Genomic DNA, 19044 nt, shown 5'->3' with positions numbered 1-19044 from the left:
TCCAGGGTTTTGATGGTTTCCTGTCTCACATTCAGGTCCTTTATCCATTTTGAGTTTATTTTTGTGAATGGTGTGAGAAAGTGGTCTAGTTTCAATCTTCTGCATGTTGCTATCCAGTTCTCCCAGCACCATTTGTTAAAGAGACTGTCTTTTTTCCATTGGATATTCTTTCCTGCTTTGTCAAAGATTAGTTGGCCATACGTTTGTGGGTCTAGTTCTGGGGTTTCTATTCTATTCCATTGGTCTATGTGTCTGTTTTTGTGCCATTTAATGGTTATTTTTGAAGGAGAGAGAGAGAGAGAGAGAGTGTGTGGGGGGGGGGGAGTGGGGGGGAGGGGGAGGCAGAGAGAGAAGGAAGCAGAATCCAAAGCAGGCTCCAGGCTCTGAGATGTCAGCACAGAGCTCAACATGGGGTTTGAACTCACGAACCGTGAGATCATGACCTGAGCCAAAGAATTCATAGTCTTAACACATTTCTGTCCTCATAATGATCAGTCAACTGTCATTCAACTAAGGTCTGTCTAATTATGTTTCTATTTATACTGCTTGGAGATCACTGATAACCTTGAATCTGTACCAAATTTGTGAAATTTTTGGCTGTTATTTCTTAAGATTTATTTCTGCCCCATTTACTCTCTCATGTTAAATATCAAATGTTAAACCATTTGATATTGTCCCACAAGTCACTAAGGTGCTGTTTATTATTTTCCAACATTTTAAAATCTCTTTTTCAGATTGGATCATTTCTTTGGTCTATATTCAAATTCACTGACTCTTGGGGCACCTGGGTGGCTCAGTCGGTTAAGTGTCATACTTCAGCTCAGGTCATGATCTCACGGTTCACAAGTTCAGGCCCTGCGTTGGGCTCTGTGCTGACAGTTCAGAGTCTGGAACCTGCCTCAGATTCTATGTCTCCCTCTCTCTCTGCCCCTCCCCTGCTCGCACTCTGTCTCTCTCTCACTCAAAAATAAAGAAATATTAAAAAAAACCAAAACAAACAAACAAGAAAAACAAATTCACTGACTCTCTCCTCTGATATCCCCAATGTGCTATAAGCCCATCCAGTGAATATTTTTTATTAAACATACTATACTTTTCAGTTCTAGAATATCCATTTGATTCTTTGTTAGAATTTCCATTTCTTTGCCATTTCTTATTTCTTCATTCATTAGAAACGTGTTTTCCTGTATATTTTTGAGCATTATCACAATAACTTATTTGCTGATTCTGACATCTGGATCATCTAAGTGTTGGTTTCACTAATTGACTCACTTTTCTCTTGAGAACCAGTCATATTTTCCTTTTCTTCATGTGTATAATAAATTTGGATTGTATATTGCTTGTTGAATGATAAATTGTAGAGTCTCTATAATCTGTTTCTCTGTAGAGTAGTATGGTTTTTTTTTTTTGCAAGAAATTAAGTTTACTGAATTAGAACTTCACATTCCTGTTCAGTTTTTTAGCCCTAGCGAGACTTCTTAATCTTTCCCATGCCTCCAGAGTTCAGGAGTCAGCCAGAGATTTGGGCAGAGTTCCACCCAGAAATTATTTGTAGCTGTTCCCTCTCAATTGTCTCTTTTCTGGGATTGTCTTCCTCACTCCTGCTTTTGTGATCACCCTGAATCCTGTTTTCTGATTCTCCTGACAATGAGACTGTGACCGCAGGTTCCTACCTGAGTTTTAGTGAGCTCTTGGACCCTGCCTTAAGGCAAAAAGCTAGAAGGACAGGAAACTCCTCCAGTAGTGTTCTGTTTTTCTCACCTCTAATTTCTTCTGGCTTTGGGTCATTCTCCAGGGCCATCAAATTGTTGACTTCTACATTTTTTTCAGTGGGTATAATTATCCATGGGAGAGTTTTTCTGATAGTTTATTGCACTATTAACTAGGAGCCTTTGAGATAAAAATATTTTATTTATTGAGTTGAGGGAGATATTTTGACATTCTCTGACATGGGAAAATACATTTTACTTGACCTTAAACACCTTGAAGTAGAATAATTTAGGATGAGTGTAAGTCACAGTGAGTGTTAGTGTTGTAACCAAGATTAATTTATTTGCACACTTGGTAATAAAGTCCTACATTTTATCATATTTTAAGGGACTTTTCTACTTCAGAAATCAAATTCGTTCACATTTGTGTTTTAAAAGGAGATCCAAAATGGGCAATATCTTTAAGTTAATTCTGGAGAGGTCTTCAGAAAAAGAAAAAAACAAGAGCTGGGTAAATTGGTAGTACAGAGGTATATGTGTCAGACTTGAAGACATAGGACTCAAGTTTGTATGTCAGTTCTGCCACAGTTTACCACTGTGACCTGGTAAAGCTCTCCAGGCTACAGCATTTCTCTCATGTAGAATGAAGACAAATAACTTAGTTCACATGACAGAGGAATAAATGCAATATTTGTTGAATCTGAATCTTAAAGGTTTAGACTGCATTTTCTTGGTATTAAAACAAAAGAGTCCAAGCATGTTAGCATACCTGATCTTTTAGCCCTCTTTATCTCAACTTTAACCCTTTTACCTCACCCCCAGATTATTCTAAGTTTCACAGTGTTCACGCCCATGGCCAGGATTTTTATGGGAAATATTTTGACAATGGGAGGAAAGTAGCCTTGAGAAAATTTATTTTATCTGTCTAAAAGACTATGATCATTTGAATAGACAGTATCAGGATTGATAGGAAAAGGGATGGTAGCAGAGAAGAAGAAAAATGGAATTTCTGGGAAGTCTTAATGATTCCAGCAGTATTCTAGGACTTGAGCCTCAAATGTCAGGATGTAAACACATGCCTCTCTCTGCATCAACTACTTTGGCCAGCAGTGCATGTTATTAACATCCACATGAGTGGTTCCCAGTAGCTTCAATCAAAATTGGCTAATCCTCAAGGCACCTTGGTGACTCAGTCTGTTAAGCATCCAACTTCAACTCAGGTCATGAACTCACAATTCATGAGTTCAAGTCCTGTATCAGGCTCTGTGTTGACAGCTCAGAGCCTGGAGCCTGCTTCGGATTCTGTCTCCTTATCTCTCTCACCTTCCTCCACTTGCACTCTGTCTCTCTCTCATTCAAAAATAAATAAACATAAAAAAAAAGTGGGATTAGTAGATCATATGATAGTTCTATTTTTAATTTTTTGAGGAACCTCCATCCTATTTTCCATAATGGCTGCAAAACTTTGCATTTCCATCAAGAGTATACACAAGTTCCAGTTTCTCTGCATCGTCTCCACTTGTCTTCTAGGTTTTTTTGATACTAGCCACTGACAGGTGTGAAGTGATATCTCACAGTGGTTTTGATTTGTATTTCTCTGATAATTAGTGATGTGGGGCACCTTTTTATTACCTGTTGGCCATTTGTATATCTTATTTGGAAAGACATCTATTCAGGTCTTTAGCCCATTTTTTAATTGGGTTATTTCTGCTAATGATTGTAGGAGTTCCTTTGGAGGTTAACTTCTTATCAGATATATGGTTTGCAAATCTCCCATTCCATAGGTTACCTTTTCACCTTGTTACCTGTTTCCTTTGCGGAGCAGTAGCTTCTTAATTTGATGTAATCTGACTTGCTTATTTTTGTTTTTGTTGCCTTGTTCTTTTTGGGTCATACTCATTAAATCATTGCCAACACAAATGCTGTAAGCTTTTCCCCTGTGTTTCCTTCTTTACAGTTTCAGGACTTACATCTAAGTCTTTAATCCATTTTGAGTTGACCTTTGTGTGAGGTGTAAGATAAAGGTCCAGTTTCATTCCTTCATGTATGGATATCCAGTTTTCCCAACCCCATCTGTCAAGGAGACTATCTTTTCATCATTGTACATTCTTGGCATCCTTGTCAAATGTCAGTTGGCCATATACGCATGGGCGTATTTCCGGATTCCCTGTTCTGCGGCATTGGTCTACATGTCTGTCTCTATGTCAGTACCATATTGTTTTAATTACTGTAGTATAGTTTTATAATATAATATAGTTTAAAATCAGGAAGTGTGATGCTTCCAGATTTGTTCTTCTTTCTCTGGACTGATTTGTCTGTTTGTGATCTTTTGTGTTTCCATATGAATTATACAATTGTTTTTTTTTTCTATTTCTAAAGAAATGCCTTTTGGATTTTGATAGAGATTACATTGTGGGTAGTATGAACATTTCAATAATATTAAGTGTTCTGGTCCATGAACACAGGCTGTCTTTCCGTTTGTTTTTGTCTCTTTGATTTCTTTATTCAGTGTTTTGTAGTTTTTAGTAGACAAGTCTTTCCTCTCCTTAGGCTCATTTCTAAGTATTTTTTTTTTGGTACTATTTTAAGTGGAATTGTTTTCCTTTTCTTTTCAGATGGTTTTTGCTAGTGTATAAAAACACAAGTGATTTTTGTATCTTTATTTTGTATATCCATCCTTCACTGAATTCATTTATTAATTCTAACAGTTTTTCTAATAGAGTCTTTAGGGTTTTCTATATATAAGATAATAAAATGCAAGCAGGGAAAATTGTACTTCCTTTCCAGTTTGTATGCCTTTTTTTCCCCCTAGTTACTCTGGCTAGAACTCCCAGTACTGTGTTGAATAGAAGTGGTCAGAGTGGGCAATCCTTGTCTCATTCCTGACGTCAGAGGAAAAGCTGTCATGTTTTTACCATTGAGTACCATGCCAGCTGTGGAAATTTATACATGGCCTTTATACATGTGGAGGTACTTCTATCCCTAGTTTGTTGAGATTTTTTTATCATGACAGGGTAGTGAATTTTGTCAAATACTTTTTCGGCATCTCTTGAAATGATCACGTGATTCTTATACTTTATTTGGTTAATATGGTGCATCACATTTGTTGATTATCATTTGTTGAACCAGTTGTGCATCCCAGGGGTAAATCCTACTTGGTCATTGTTTGTAATTCTTCTAATGTAGTGTATGATTCTCTAATTTGGTTTACTAGCATTTTGTTGATGACTTTTACATCAATATTCATTAGGGTTATTGGTCTACAGTTTTCTTTTCATATTCTGGCTTTGTCTGGCTTTGGCATCAGGGTAATTACAGACTCATAAAATGGGTTTGGAAGTGTTCCTACCTCTTCAGTTTCTTGGAAGACTTTGAGAAAGATTGCCATTAAGTCTTCTTTAAATGTTTGTGCACAAACACCTTTTAGACAACATGAGATTGTGCTATTGCATTTAACTTAAGCAGCCTGTACACTAAAAGAAGAAAGTTGTATCATTTTAAAGCCCCAATTTATTTCAATAATAGGCTCAACTATAACCTACCATAAACAATCATGATATTTTATTTGGTACTTAATTTTTTGCAGTGAAATTTATTGCAGTAATGTATGACATGATTCTATTGCATTGCAGGGTAATGAGATAGAAATGAAAACTTTCATTAAACCATGTGACAGTATTTTACTATATTGTAGAGTATAATTACTCTATAGAGTAATAATTGGATTACTCTACAGAGTAATAATTATAGAGTAATACTCTGTAGAGTATAATTGGATTATATTGATTTACTAAAACTTTACCAAAAATTTGGTCAAAGATATTTCTATCTTTGGATTTGTACTCCAAAAGTCTATGATCTAGAGTATTATATTGTGGGCTGGTCATATTAAATACAAAATCAAAGTCATTATGTAAATTTTGCAAGTCTGTATTAGAGGAACAGTTACTGACATCCTTAGCACCTCATCCTTAGCATCCTAACATAAAATTGCCATGTGTCAAAAACCATGCTTCACTTCTTGCTAAAGCATGACATGTCAAATTTTTTTACATTTGTTTATTTTTGATAGAGAGAGACAGAGCACAAGTGAGGGAGGGGCAGAGAGAGAGAGGGAGACACAGAATCCAAAGCAGGCTTCAGGCTCCAAGCTGTCAGCACAGAGCCTGACGCGGGGCTAGAACCCACAAACCATGAGATCATGACCCAAGCCGAAGTCGGACGCTTAATGGACTGAGCCACCCAGGTGCCCCTACATGTCACATTTTTTAATGTAATTGCTTTTTGAAGTAATTGTGATCACAAAGCCTCTTTTAGATGTGGAGACCTGCACTTTGACTGATTTCCCAAGTACTTAATTCTTTGAGTAATACGGAACCATAGCACCATGCAGCCAGGTGCAAAAGGGTGATCGCCGGGCACGAAGGCCAGAGGGAAACGAGGGGCTGTGTGCTCATGAGTGCAGGACAGCAAGGAGGCCCTCGAGAGGTTCAGGGAAGAATGTGGGCATTTGGGCAAGTTTTATCCTGCCTTTGCTGCTTGCTATCTGTGAGACCTTCACAAGCATCTTAACTCTGGGGGCCTCAAGTCTTTATCTATGTGATGTGTCTAATATTACCCATCTCATAGGTAGGCTTGAATCTGATGTGTAAAGCAGCGAGCACATTCTAAATGTTCAGAAAAAAGTTATTTTCTCTCTCCATAAAAGGACAGGAGACTAGAAGGGACAAGAGATGTTCAGGTCTTTCCTATGGTAAAACCCTGCAAGCAGGCCTTGTGGGACAGAGGGCATTCAGGTTTGGTGCTATAGATGCCATAAAGTTTTATTTGCCAGATGAACAAAACTCTCAGAAGCTTAAATAAGTGAACCTTTGTGCACCTAAATAAAAAATCTTGATCTGTGGAGATCACTAAATGTGATATAGGATCCTGGAACAGAAAAAGGATATTAAGGAATCACTGAGGAAAAGCTGAAGAGAGGAGGGACTTTAGTTAATAATATGTATTAGTATTGGTTCACTTTTGTAACTAATGTAGCTCAAGATCTTAATAATAAGGGAAACTGGGTGTGGGGTATATGGAAACTTTATTATCTGCTTGATTGTTCTGGAAAGCTAAAATTTCTAACAAAATCTATTAATCAAAAAAAAAACTGTTTTAACCCTGGAAGCTGGAAAGGATTTAGGGCAGAAGGCAGACTCCAACTCATGAGCAAAGGCACCAGTGCAAACAAGAGCTCATGAAGAGAGATTAATCATGTCAGGACAGCCTGGCATCGAGACCAGTGGGGGCTGGCCTGAGAGGATGCCCCTCGCTCTCCACCCTAATCCACATTCCTGGCCCCCAGACCTGGCCTGGGACACAGTGCAGGCCCCTCCCCACCTAGATCCACACTCCTGACCCCAGACCTGGCCTCAGACACAGTGCAGGAAGTGTCTGCTGCACCTGGTTACTGCTAGACGATGCAGGGCAGGCAGTAGGTTATTAATGAATGCATGGGCACTGCCTATGCTATGTGCTCCTTTAACAATCAACACAAACCTTACCATCCCTTGTCTGACTTGCCATCAGCAGGAACCCTTCGTGCAGAAGAAGAGAAATAAATGTAAACAAACTCAATTCAAACAAACTCAGTTCGGTGAAAACAGCCCAGAGATCTGGCTGGTGTCCGAGCTTTGGCTCCTTGCCAGCGGGGTGATTTTTCGAAAGGAACATTACCTCTCTGAGTCCCCACTTCCTCATCTGTAGAACGAGTTACATAATTTAACCTTTTCTGTCCATGTCACTAGGATGTAGTAAAAAGCCTATGTGGTGACAGACCTGAGAATTTACTTCAGTTGCTAAGCAAGGGGCTGCCTAGGACAATGCTGTTTGCACCAGCTGTCCTCCCCAAGAAGTGACCATCAGACCTTGCCTCGTCCTTCCCTTTCCCTTTCTCTATTCCTGGAATTCCACGACTCTTGCATGTCCTTGGACAGCCCCACCCTCTTGTTTCTGGGGCCTGATGCTGCTGCCCCCATTGCCTGGAACACCCTTTGCCCCTGGTCCTGAAACCTCGAGGTGTTCAGCACGTTCCAGGCTTGGCCAATATCTCCTGGGCTTGCTCTTCCACAGCTCTGCCGCTTGTCAATGGTTCCATTCCTGTTTCCCTCCAGACACTGATCCCCACAAGAGCAAGGAGTGTGTCTGTCTTCTTCACACCACATCCTCAGAACCCAGTGTGTATCTAATGGTACACACACAATGAGCACTGAGTACTTCTGAGTGAATTCAGAAAGAAAGAAGCAAATGCATAGTAAGTGGACCCCCTGGCCAGTGCCTGGGGAACAGCTGAGGCTCCCTTCACCACTCCAGATGCTCCGACATTCTCGAGTTCCTGTTTTTACTCTGCAACTATGTGCCAGTCTCTTTACAGGTTTCTAAAAGTGCCCTGAGGCCACCCCCTAAAGAATGTATTTCCTGATCTGCTGGAGCAGAAATTTCCTGGCAGTTAGTTAAGTCACTTTGTTAAGGACTCTTGACTGAGAGCAGCAATCTCAGACTTTCAGCTCTGCCTGCTGGGTTCCACCCCAGAGGTCCTGGGAACCCCAGAAACCGTATCTGTAACGAGTTCCCAAGTGATGCTAATGTCTGGGGACCACACTTTGAGAACTGTAATTTCCAGAGGTCTAGAGCAGCACCGAAAAGATTCCCCTGGGACTGTCTCCACTTGTTGGCAAAACCGTGGCCTTTCCTTATAAGTGGAGACAAGGAATAGTTTGGGTGCTGTTTGTTTATCAGAGGTACAAAGGCCTTGCTGACCTTTATCTAGAATCCAGATTTCTTGGTTCTTTTGCTGTTTCAGTGTTCTAAATTGTTAGATTCTTAGAGTGGATCAGACAGCTGACTTGTCTTCCTACATACAAATTAAAAATTTAGGTCACGACTGACCTTGGTCGTGACCAAGGCCATGGCTTGGTCATGTTGACCAGGCCATGTTGTGGTCGTGTATTTATTTACCCAAAGATGCTTGTGGTACACTTGCTTCCCCTCTTTAGCACTTTCATTTAAGCCAACTACATGTGAATCTTCCACTTGGCCTTGCTTTGTAAGAAAGGGGTTTGGGCTACCTCTCAGAGAGAAGGTGACAACTCTGTCCCTGCCTATTTGTACAGACCAGCCAGGGCCTGGGTTCCCTAACTTAGTCCTGGGGTCATTCTCCCACTATGGCCTCCACTCACTCCCAGAAATTTCCCCCTCTTTCCTTTTAATGCAAACACTACCTCCACCCTAGACCTGGGTGATGGAAGCTGGATATTAGACAATGAATAAAAATATTGGGACACTCATGTTGAAACACTTTTCTTTTCTCCTGAGCTGCAAGTTTGCTAGGTGAGCAATCCTCCTGTGAGCTGCTGAGACTCCAGCTGGGACTGGCTAAGAAAAAAGGCAAGGAAAGTAGGGACTCTTACAATGAGCTTTATTTCCCCCAAGACCACTGATTTTTAAATTCCCTAGAGAAGAAGGTGTGGCAGAGAGAGAGAGAGACAGAGACAGAGACAGAGAGTCTGTATCTTTAAGACATATTCTATAGTATTTACAGATTGAATTATATGATGTGTGAGATTTACTTTAAAATAATGCAGTGTGAAAGAAATCAAAGATCTAAATTATTGAGAGATATTTTATGTTCACAGATTAGAGGACTCAACAGAGTAAAGATGTCAGTTATCTCCAAATTGATCCACAGTTTTAATGCAATTTCTATCAAATCTCAGCAACTATAGTATTTTTTTAACTATAGACAAGATTATTCTAAAATTTATATAAAAGGGAAAGAAATGAGAATAGCTAAAACAATTCTGAAAAAGAGGAATAAAGTAGGAGGAACTACTCTACCAAATTTCAAAAATTATTATACAGCTACAGAATACTATATGGTACAGACTGTGTGGTATTGGAGGAATAAACAAATAGATCATTGGAACAGAGCAGAGTATTCAGAAATAGTGCCAAACAAATATAGCCAACCAATGTTTTAAACAGCTTTGTTGAGATATAAGCCACATACCATACAACTCACCCACTTAAAGTATAAAATTCAGTGGTTTGTGGTATATATTAGTAATTTTTTAAATTGTGGTAAATATATATTATAAAATTTGCCACTTTAATTGTATAATTCAGTGGCATTAATTATTTTTATGTGTGCAACCATCACCACTATATATCACCAAGTTTTTCATCACCCCAAATGGAAACTCTTTTAACTATTACACAGTAATTTATCCCTATAGCCCCTTGTAACCTCTAATCTACTTTCTGTCACTAAGAATTTGCCTATTCTAGGTACCTTATATAAATGGAATCATACAATATGTGTCCTTTTGTGTCTGGCTTATTTCACTTAGCATAGTGTTTTCAAGGTTCATCCATGTTGTAGCATGTATCAGAACTCCATTCCTCTTTATGGCTGAATAATATTCTGTTGTATGTATATACTGCATTTTGTTTATCCATTCATCTGTTGGTGGACATTTGGGTTGTTTTCCACTTTGGGCTATTGTAAATAATATTGCTCTGGATATCGGTGCATAAGTATCTGTTTGAGTCTGATTTCAATCCTATTGGGTCTATACCTAGAAGTGGAGTTGTTAAGTCATATGGTAAGTCTATGTTTTGGTTTTTGAGGACCTGCCCAAACTGTTTTCCACAGAAGCTGCACTGTTAACTTTCCTGTCAGCAGTGCCTAAGGGTCCTAGTTCGTTCAGTCTTCTTCAGTGCTGGCTATTTCCATTTTTTGTTTTTTGGTTTTTTTAATCATAGTTATCCTAAAGGGTGTGAAGTGGTTATCACTGTGGTTTTGATTTGCATTTCCCTAATTATTACTGATGTTGACATTCTTTTATGTCTTTATTAGCCATTTGTGTATCTTCTTTGAAGAAATATCTACTCAAGACTTTTGCCCATTTTTTATTCAGTTTGTTGTTGTCCTTGTTCTTGAATTATAGGAGTTCTTTATATATTCTGCCTATTAATCTCTTATCAGGTATGTGATTTGCAATTATTTTTTCCCATTCTGTGGGCTTCCTTTTCACTCTCGAGACTATCCTTTGATACACAATGCTTTCAAATTTTGATGTAGTCCAGTTTATCTATTTTTTCTTTTGTTACCCATACTTTTAGTCATATGCAAGAAACCATTCTCCCATCCAAGTCTTAAAGACTTTCCTCTGTTTTCTTCTAAGAGTCTTACAGTTTTTGTTCTTATATTTAGGTCTTTGATTCATTTTGAATTAATTTTTGTGTATGATATAAGGTAAGGATTGAACTTCATTCTTTTGAATGCAGAATTTCAGTTTCCCAACACTGTTTGTTGAAAAGACTATCTTTTCCCCTCACTGACTGTCTTGGCATCTTGGTCAAAAATCAAATGACTATATGTATGAATGAGGGTTTATTTCTGGGATCTCTGTTTTATTCTTTTGGCCCATATGTCTATCCTTAGGACAGGGCTCACTGTTTGATTACTGTGGCTGTCTAGTAAGTTTTGAAATCAGGAAATGTGAGTCCTCTAACTTAATTTTAAAGGTTTTGTTTTTGGTTTTGTTTTGTTTTGTTTTTTAGATAATTTTGGCTATTCAGGGTCCCTTTAGATTCTATATAAATTTTAGGAGGAGTTTTTCTATTTCTGTAAAAATGCCATTGGGATTTTGATGGAGGTTACATTGAATCTGTAGATTGCTTTGCATAGTAATGTCATCTTAATATTAACTTTACCATTTCATGAATACAAAATGTCTTTCCATTTATTATATTTTTTGTAATGCCTTTCAGCAGCGTTTTGTAATTTTCAGTGTACACATCTTTTGCCTTCTTGGTTAAACTTATTCCTAAGTATTTTTATTATTTCCTTTTTTAATGTTTATTTATTTTGAGAGAGAGAGATAGAGAGACAGAGAGAACATGCACACATGAGCAGAGCAGAGGCAGAGAAAGAGAAAGAATCCTAAGCGGGCTCTAGGCTCTGAGCTATCAGTGCAAAGCCAGATGCAGGGCTCAATCCCACGTTTCATGAGATCATGACCTGAGCTGAAGTCGGACGTTTAACCAGCTGAGTCACCCAGCCGTCCCTGGTGCTAATTTTTATTCATGTGTTTGGTAGAATTCACTAGTGAAGCCATCTACTCTTAGGCTTCTCTCTTTTGGGTAGCTTTTGATTACTGCTTCAATCTCCCTACTAATTTTAGGTATATTCAGATTTTCTGATTCTTCTTTAGTCGGTTTTGGTAAGTGTGTGTTCCTAAGAATTTGTCCATATCATCTAGTTTATGTAGGTATACAACAGTTGACAAAACAAAACAAAACCCAACTCAAAATGGATCATAGATTTACATGTAAAAGGTAAAAGACTTTTAGAAGACAACATAAGTGAAAATATTTTAGAACTAGGGTTTGTGATGAGTTCTTAGGACATGATTCCAAAAGCATGATCCATAAAAGGGAAAATCAATGAATTGAACTTTATCAAAATTTAAAATTTTTCTTCATGAAAACCTTTGTTTTTTTTAAATTTTTTTTTAACGTTTATTTATTTTTGAGAGAGAGAGAGACAGAGCATGAACGGGGGAGGGTCAGAGAGAGGGAGACACAGAATCTGAAACAAACTCCAGTCTCTGAACTGTCAGCACAGAGCCCGACACGGGGCTTGAACTCACGGACCACGAGATTGTGACCTGAGCTGAAGTCATTCGCTCAACCGACTGAGCCACCCAGGTGCCCCATGAAAACCTTTATTAAGAGGATGAAAAAATAAGCTGCTAAGAGAAAATATTTTCAAATCACATATCTGACAAAGGACTCACATCTAGAAAATATAAAGAGTTTTCAGGGGTACCTGGCTGGTTCAGTCAGTAGAGCATGAGACTCTTAATCTTAGGGTTGTGAGTTCAAGTCCCATGTTGTGTGTGGAGATTAGTTAAATAAAATCTTTAGGAGTGCCCAGGTGGCTCAGTTGGTTAAGCATCCAACTTTGGCTCAGGTCATGATCTTACAGTTTAAGAGTTTGAGCCCTGCATCAGGCCCCACACTGATAGTGCAGAGCCTCCCCCACTTGCACTCTCTCTCTCTCCCTGTGTCAAAATAAATAAATACATTGCTTCACGTCAGGGAAATACAAATCAAAACCATACTCAGATACCACCTCATGCCAGTCAGAATGGCTAAAATGAACAAATCGGGAGACTATAGATGCTGGAGAGGATGTGGAGAAATGGGAACCCTCTTGCACTGTTGGTGGGAACGCAAACTGGTGCAGCCACTCTGGAAAACATTGTGGACGTTCCTCAAAAAATTAAAAATAGATCTACCCTATGACCCAGCAAGAGCACTGCTAGGAACTTACCAAAGGGATACAGGTGTGCTAATGCATAGGGGCACTTGTACCCCAATGTTTATAGCAGCACTTTCAACAATAGCCAAATTATGGAAAGAGCCTAAATGTCCATCAACTGATGAGCGGATGAAGAAATTGTGGTTTATATACACAATGGAATACTACGTGGCAATGAGAAAGAATGAAATATGGCCCTTTGTAGCAACGTAGATGGAACTGGAGAGTGTTATGCTAAGTGAAATAAGTCATACAGAGAAAGACAGATACCATATGTTTTCACTCTTATGTGGATCCTGAGAAACTTAACAGAAGACCATGGGGGAGGGGAAGGAGAGGAAAAAAAAAAAAGTTAGAGAGGGAGGGAGCCAAACCATAAGAGACTCTTAAAAACTGAGACTCCTCTTAAAAACTGAGAACAAACTGAGGGTTGATGGGGGGTGGGAGGGAGGGAGGGAGGAGTGATAGGTATTGAGGAGGGCACCTTTTGGGATGAGCACTGGGTGTTGTATGGAAACCAATTTGACAATAAATTTCATATTATAAATAATAAATAAATAAATAAATAAATAACTTTCTCACAGATAAATAAATAAATAAACTTTAAAAATAAAATATTTAAAAATATATATAATTTAACATTTTAAATAAAAAAAAAGAAAAAAGAATTTTCAGGGGTACCTGACTGGTTCAGTTGGGAGAGCACATGACTCTTGATTTTGGGATCATGATTTGAAGCCCCATGGTGAGGGCAGAGTTTACTTGATAAAAAAAAAGTGTTTTTTAAGAATTTTCAAATCTCCACATTAAAGCAATAAACAATCTAATTAGGAAAGAGGCAAAAAAAAAAAAAAACCTGAAGGAATACTGCACCATTAAAAATATATGGATGACAAATAATCACATCAAAAAATGTTCAACAGCACCTGCCCTTTGGGAAATGCAAAATAAGACCATGATGCAATATCACTGTACATCTATCAGAATGTCTAAAATATAAAATTGTGACAATACGAAATTCAGGTAAGGATTCTTGAGAAACGTACATTACTGGTGAGTATGTAAAATGGTACCACTACTCTGGAAAACTGTTCTGCAGTTTCTTAAAAAACTAAACACTTGGGGCACCAGGGTGGCTCAGTCGGATGAATGTTCGACTCTGGATTTCAGCTCAGGTCATGATCTCACAGTTCGTGAGGTCAAGCCCTTCCTTGAGCTCTGCCATATGACCTGGCAATTACACTCCTGAGCAATTACATTCATCCCAGAGAAATGAAAACTTGTTCATAGTACCTTTATTTGTAACAGTGTAAAATTGGAAATCACTTGGATGTCCGTCAGTGGGCTGAATAGTTAAACAAACCTGTAAACCCATTGCATGGAATACTAGTAAGCGATAAAAAGGAATGAGGTTTAAATACAAACAACTCAGACAGATCTCAAGGGCCTTTGGCTGAGTGAAAAAGTCAACCTCTAAAGCTTACATACTGGTTGCTGTGGTGGTTACACAAATCTACACAGGTGATAAAATGACTTAGAACCATATACACACATTGTACCAAGGTCATTTTCCTGGCTGTGATATTATATTAGAATTCCATAAGCTGTAATCACTGTGTGAAGGGTACACAAGACCTCTTCACTACTGTTACAAATTCCCTACACTCTATGGTTATTTCAAAATAAAAAGTTTTTTTAATGCTCTAGAGGAGAAGGTATGCCACTCAGACAACCTTTGATGGATTATAGTTTGTTTTAGATGTGTATTGCAGCTACATTTTTTATAAAGATAGAGTCCTCATCTCTTATAAATATATACTACAGTATTTACAGATGGAATTATGTCATATCCTGGATCTGTGGAGAGGGGATAAAGATGAAGCAAGATTGCCCTCATGTTGAGAATTGTTGAAGCTGGATGATGGGTGTACAAGATTCATTTACACTGTCATCTCTTCATTTGTACATATTTCAAACTTTCCATTATAAAACAATTTAAAAACATAAATCAAATAAAAATGATGAGGGTTCCTTGGGACTCTTGATTGCGTGGGTCAGTGGCAGAACTATTAGCTCCTGCCCCCAAGCTGGGCTCAGACCATTGCTGCCAGGCTAGAGCAGAGGGCTTTCTCGGGTCAGTTCCAGGGACAGGATGTTGCTCTCAAGTCACATGCTTCTGTTTCCATATTCAGCCACATGCATGGAACTTTAACTGTATTCCTGGTATTGGCTCTGCCAGGCCTCATAGGCTCTGCCTTCAACTATTCCTCTTCTAGGCCTCTCTGCGTTCATTTATTCATCTCTCCACTTTTTTATTCATCTGTTCTGTCATTCCGCTGTACACCATTCTCCCACCCATCTGTCTACTCATTCATTTCTTTAACACTTACAGAAGTCTACATCAATGAATAAGGCATGGCTACTGCCTTTGGGAGAGACAGTCAGACAATGCAATATATAGGGGACATATGATAAATGCCATAACCATTGTCTGTACAAAGCACCTCGGGAGTGAAATAGAAGCCGATGTCAGTCCTTGGAGTGATGATGTCTAATAAGACTTGCACAGAGGAGGTAATGCTTGAGGTGAGTCTTGAAAGTTAATATTTTCACCTATGTTTGGCTCACCCGGGTAATCCGGGATAATCTCCCTATTTTGAGGTCAGCTGGTTTGCAGACTTAATTCCATCTGCAACCTTAATTCCTCTTTGTCATGTAAAATAACATATTCATGGACTCCAGGGATTAGGATTTTGACATCTTTGGGGGTCCATTACTCTGCCTCCCACAAGAATAGAGTCAACAACTTGATTTAAGGACAGAGCAAACATTATGGATCCATAGGAAAGGACCATCTATTCCACAAATAGTGCTAAGACAATCGCTTATCTTTACAGAAAAAATGAAATTGGATTCTAAAGGTTCTGGACCCCATTATCATGTGTGCTCCCACCACCAAGCAATTCTCAGGCACCAGTGAGGTGTCCTACGATTCAACTCAATTCTCACACTTTCTACCTGGAGATAGCATCAGATCCCACAGATTAACAGGGCTCAGTCCTGTACCACTACCCTTCTCCCACTTTGGACACTAGTCACAAACTCCAGGTGCTTCTGACCAACAGGCTGTAGATTGGAGGTTCCAGCTGACTCCCACCTTGTGTTCAAGTAATTTGCTAGAGTAGCTCACAGAACTCAGAGAAACATTTTACTGACTGATTACTGATTTATTATAAAAGGATATAACTCAGGAACAATGAGATGGAAGACATGTATAGGCAAGTAACGCGGGAAGGGTCACAGAGCTGCCATGCCCTCTCCAGGTATGCCACTCTCCCAGTCTCCGTGTGTTCACCAACCAGAAAGCTCTCCAAACACTGTCCTTTGGGTTTTTATAGAGGCTTCATTATGTAGGCATGATTGACTAAATCATTGGCCATTGGCTATTACCTCAACCTCCAACCCCTCTCCCTGCCCCAGAAGTAGGTTGGGGGATGGGACTAAAAATTCTAAACCTCTAATCTCAGGGTTGTTTCCCTGGCAACCATCCCTATCCCTAGGTTACCTAGGGGCTTTCTGGAAGTCAGATTAACGTAACAAAAAACCTTTATCTCTCTTATCACTGGATATTCCCAAGGGTTTTAGGAGGTCTTTGCCTGGACCGGGTGGAAGACCAAATACAAATTTCTTATTATAAATCACAGTACCACAGATTCCAACCCACACAATACACGATAAACAATACACAAATATATTCCCAATTGCATAAAAACTTAATGTCAAAAGAAAAACTATAGGGGGTACCTGGGGGGCCCAGTCAGTTAAGTGTCTGACTCTTGATCTCAGCTCAGGTTTTGATCTCAGAACCATGAGTTCAAGCCCCATGTTGGGCTCCATGCTGGGCATGAGCCCTACTTAAAACAAAACAAAACAAAAACACTATAAAACATTGAAGAATAACATAGGAAAATATTGTAACTTTGAGGTAGGGAAGAGTTTCCTAAACACAAAACCATATAGGACAAGATTGATAAATTAGGAGACAGGACAAGCCACAAAGTGGGAGACCATATTTATGATACATGTGGGTGACAAAGATTTAGTATGGAGAATGAGAGCAGTGTATGTACATATATATATATACATAGAAATAAACTTTTTTTACATTAATGATTACATTAAAGACCAACAAGCTCAGTTGACATAGATATTTCATATGAAAGGAGATACTAGTGACTCATAAGTATAGATAAGGTGTGTTTACCTCATTAGTGATCAGAGACGGGTGAATTCAAACCACAGTAAGATATGATTCCATACCCATCAGCCTGTCAACAATGTCTGACAATGCCAGTCCTCAGAGTGGTGGGAACATTCATACACACTGTCGGAGGTCTTAAGTGGTAGAATAGCTTTGGGAAACAGTTTGGCATACCTACAACCCAGGAATGCCAAACCTGGGCACCTGCTCCCTAGAGCATGACTTCACACCAGGGGTAATAATTTTGCCAAAGGGGGCAAAAATCTTAGGTATTATGATAGTTTGTGGCTTTCCAAAGAGCCACAGAACATAAAACAAACACAAGGTGTATTTGTAGTATTAAATTTTCATTGAGATGATTAGGAAAACCATGTATAAAAGGCTCTTTAGGGGTTAATAATGAGAAAGAGTTGAGAAACACCATCCGAGGTGAAATTCTAAGACATGTGCCCAGGAGGTTTGTAGGTATGTTTGCAATGCCATCGTTCACACTGGCAACAACACAGAAAAGCACCCAATGTCTCCAGCAGTGCAATGGGTATGTAAAATGTGACATATTCATAAAATGCAAGATTGTGCAGCAGTGAGACTGAATCAGTCACAGCTGCATAACCCAAAAAAAAGCTGTTGAGTAAAAAAAAAAAAAAAATTGAATTGAGAAAGAAACAAAGAAAGAAAGAAAGAAAGGTCAGTCAGTCAAAGAGAAGCTACTGGATGGTCCCATTTATGTAAGGTCAAACCATGCAAAACTTGACAGAAATAAATGCTAAATACAGCATGGGTATGATTTATAGAACTTTGAAATATTGGATAGCCCTAAAGGAAAGAGAGAAGAGAGGGGAATGCAATTGGAGTAGGGCATACAGGTGGTTCAATTCTAAGACTCTGGTGTTTTTCTTAAACAGAGTAAGTACTATGGGAGTTCATTTTATTAATTTTCTACCTATATTTAAATGTATATACTATATTTCTTTGGATATATATATATATATATCTCCAAATACATATATTCATATATATATATATATATATATATATATATATATATATATTTCATAATAAATTGTTAGCATTATTCTTAAGGGCCTTCTATCAGACTTGGCATGTTGGTTCAGATGGAGGGGCTCTTGAATGCCATGCTCTGGCAGATATATGAGTTTCCTTGTTTATGGAGTTGGTGGGAATTGAATGGTGATTAACAGTGATGGGGTGAAAGTCAACCAGTGCCCTCTTTCAACTAGACAACGATTTTGCAGCAAAAAATGGTTTGAGAAACTAGTTCCCAGGTCTTCTCCCTCCTCTCGAAGGAGCATTTATCCTGAAAAAGGTGATCTCCTTCTCTGCCTGTCCCTCTTCCTCAGCTCCTCTTTGCCAGCTGGTGTCTCTCCTTCCAGCTATCCCTGATGGAGTTCTGGACCCGGCCATCCGTGCTGACGAGGCAGGGAGTGAGGAGGACCTGTATGAGGACCTGCACAGCTCCAGCCACCACTACAGCCACCCTGGAGGGGGTGGTGAGCAGCTGGCCATCAATGAGGTAGGGTCAGGGCTGCATGGGTGAAGGGAAGGGACTGGGACAGATGGCTTGGCTGTCAGGATGAGTCCAGCATGCTCACACAGACCTAGATGTCCACAGGCTCTGTGTTCCAAGCAGATGGCAGTGGCACCAGCATGCACACAACACCATTTGAGCCTGTGGTTCTCCC

The 19044-nt window shown here is 39.1% G+C and overlaps 1 protein-coding gene across 4 annotated transcripts in view; it reads left to right on the top strand.

Moving 5' to 3' along the window:
- ARHGEF4 (Rho guanine nucleotide exchange factor 4) overlaps window positions 1–19044 on the top strand; it is a 260980-nt gene that overhangs the window by 220638 nt on the left and 21298 nt on the right. For all 4 annotated transcript variants that reach the window (XM_060623854.2, XM_060623853.2, XM_060623852.2 and 1 more), the window contains one exon: window positions 18736–18875. In XM_060623854.2, coding sequence (XP_060479837.2) covers window positions 18736–18875 — 140 coding nt within the window. The remainder of the gene's footprint in view (window positions 1–18735; window positions 18876–19044) is intronic.

Source organism: Panthera onca, chromosome C1 (assembly GCF_046562875.1).
Source record: "Panthera onca isolate mPanOnc1 chromosome C1, mPanOnc1 haplotype 2, whole genome shotgun sequence".
NCBI classification, from domain to species: Eukaryota; Metazoa; Chordata; class Mammalia; order Carnivora; family Felidae; genus Panthera; species Panthera onca.
This window is presented reverse-complemented; position numbering and strand designations above follow the sequence as displayed.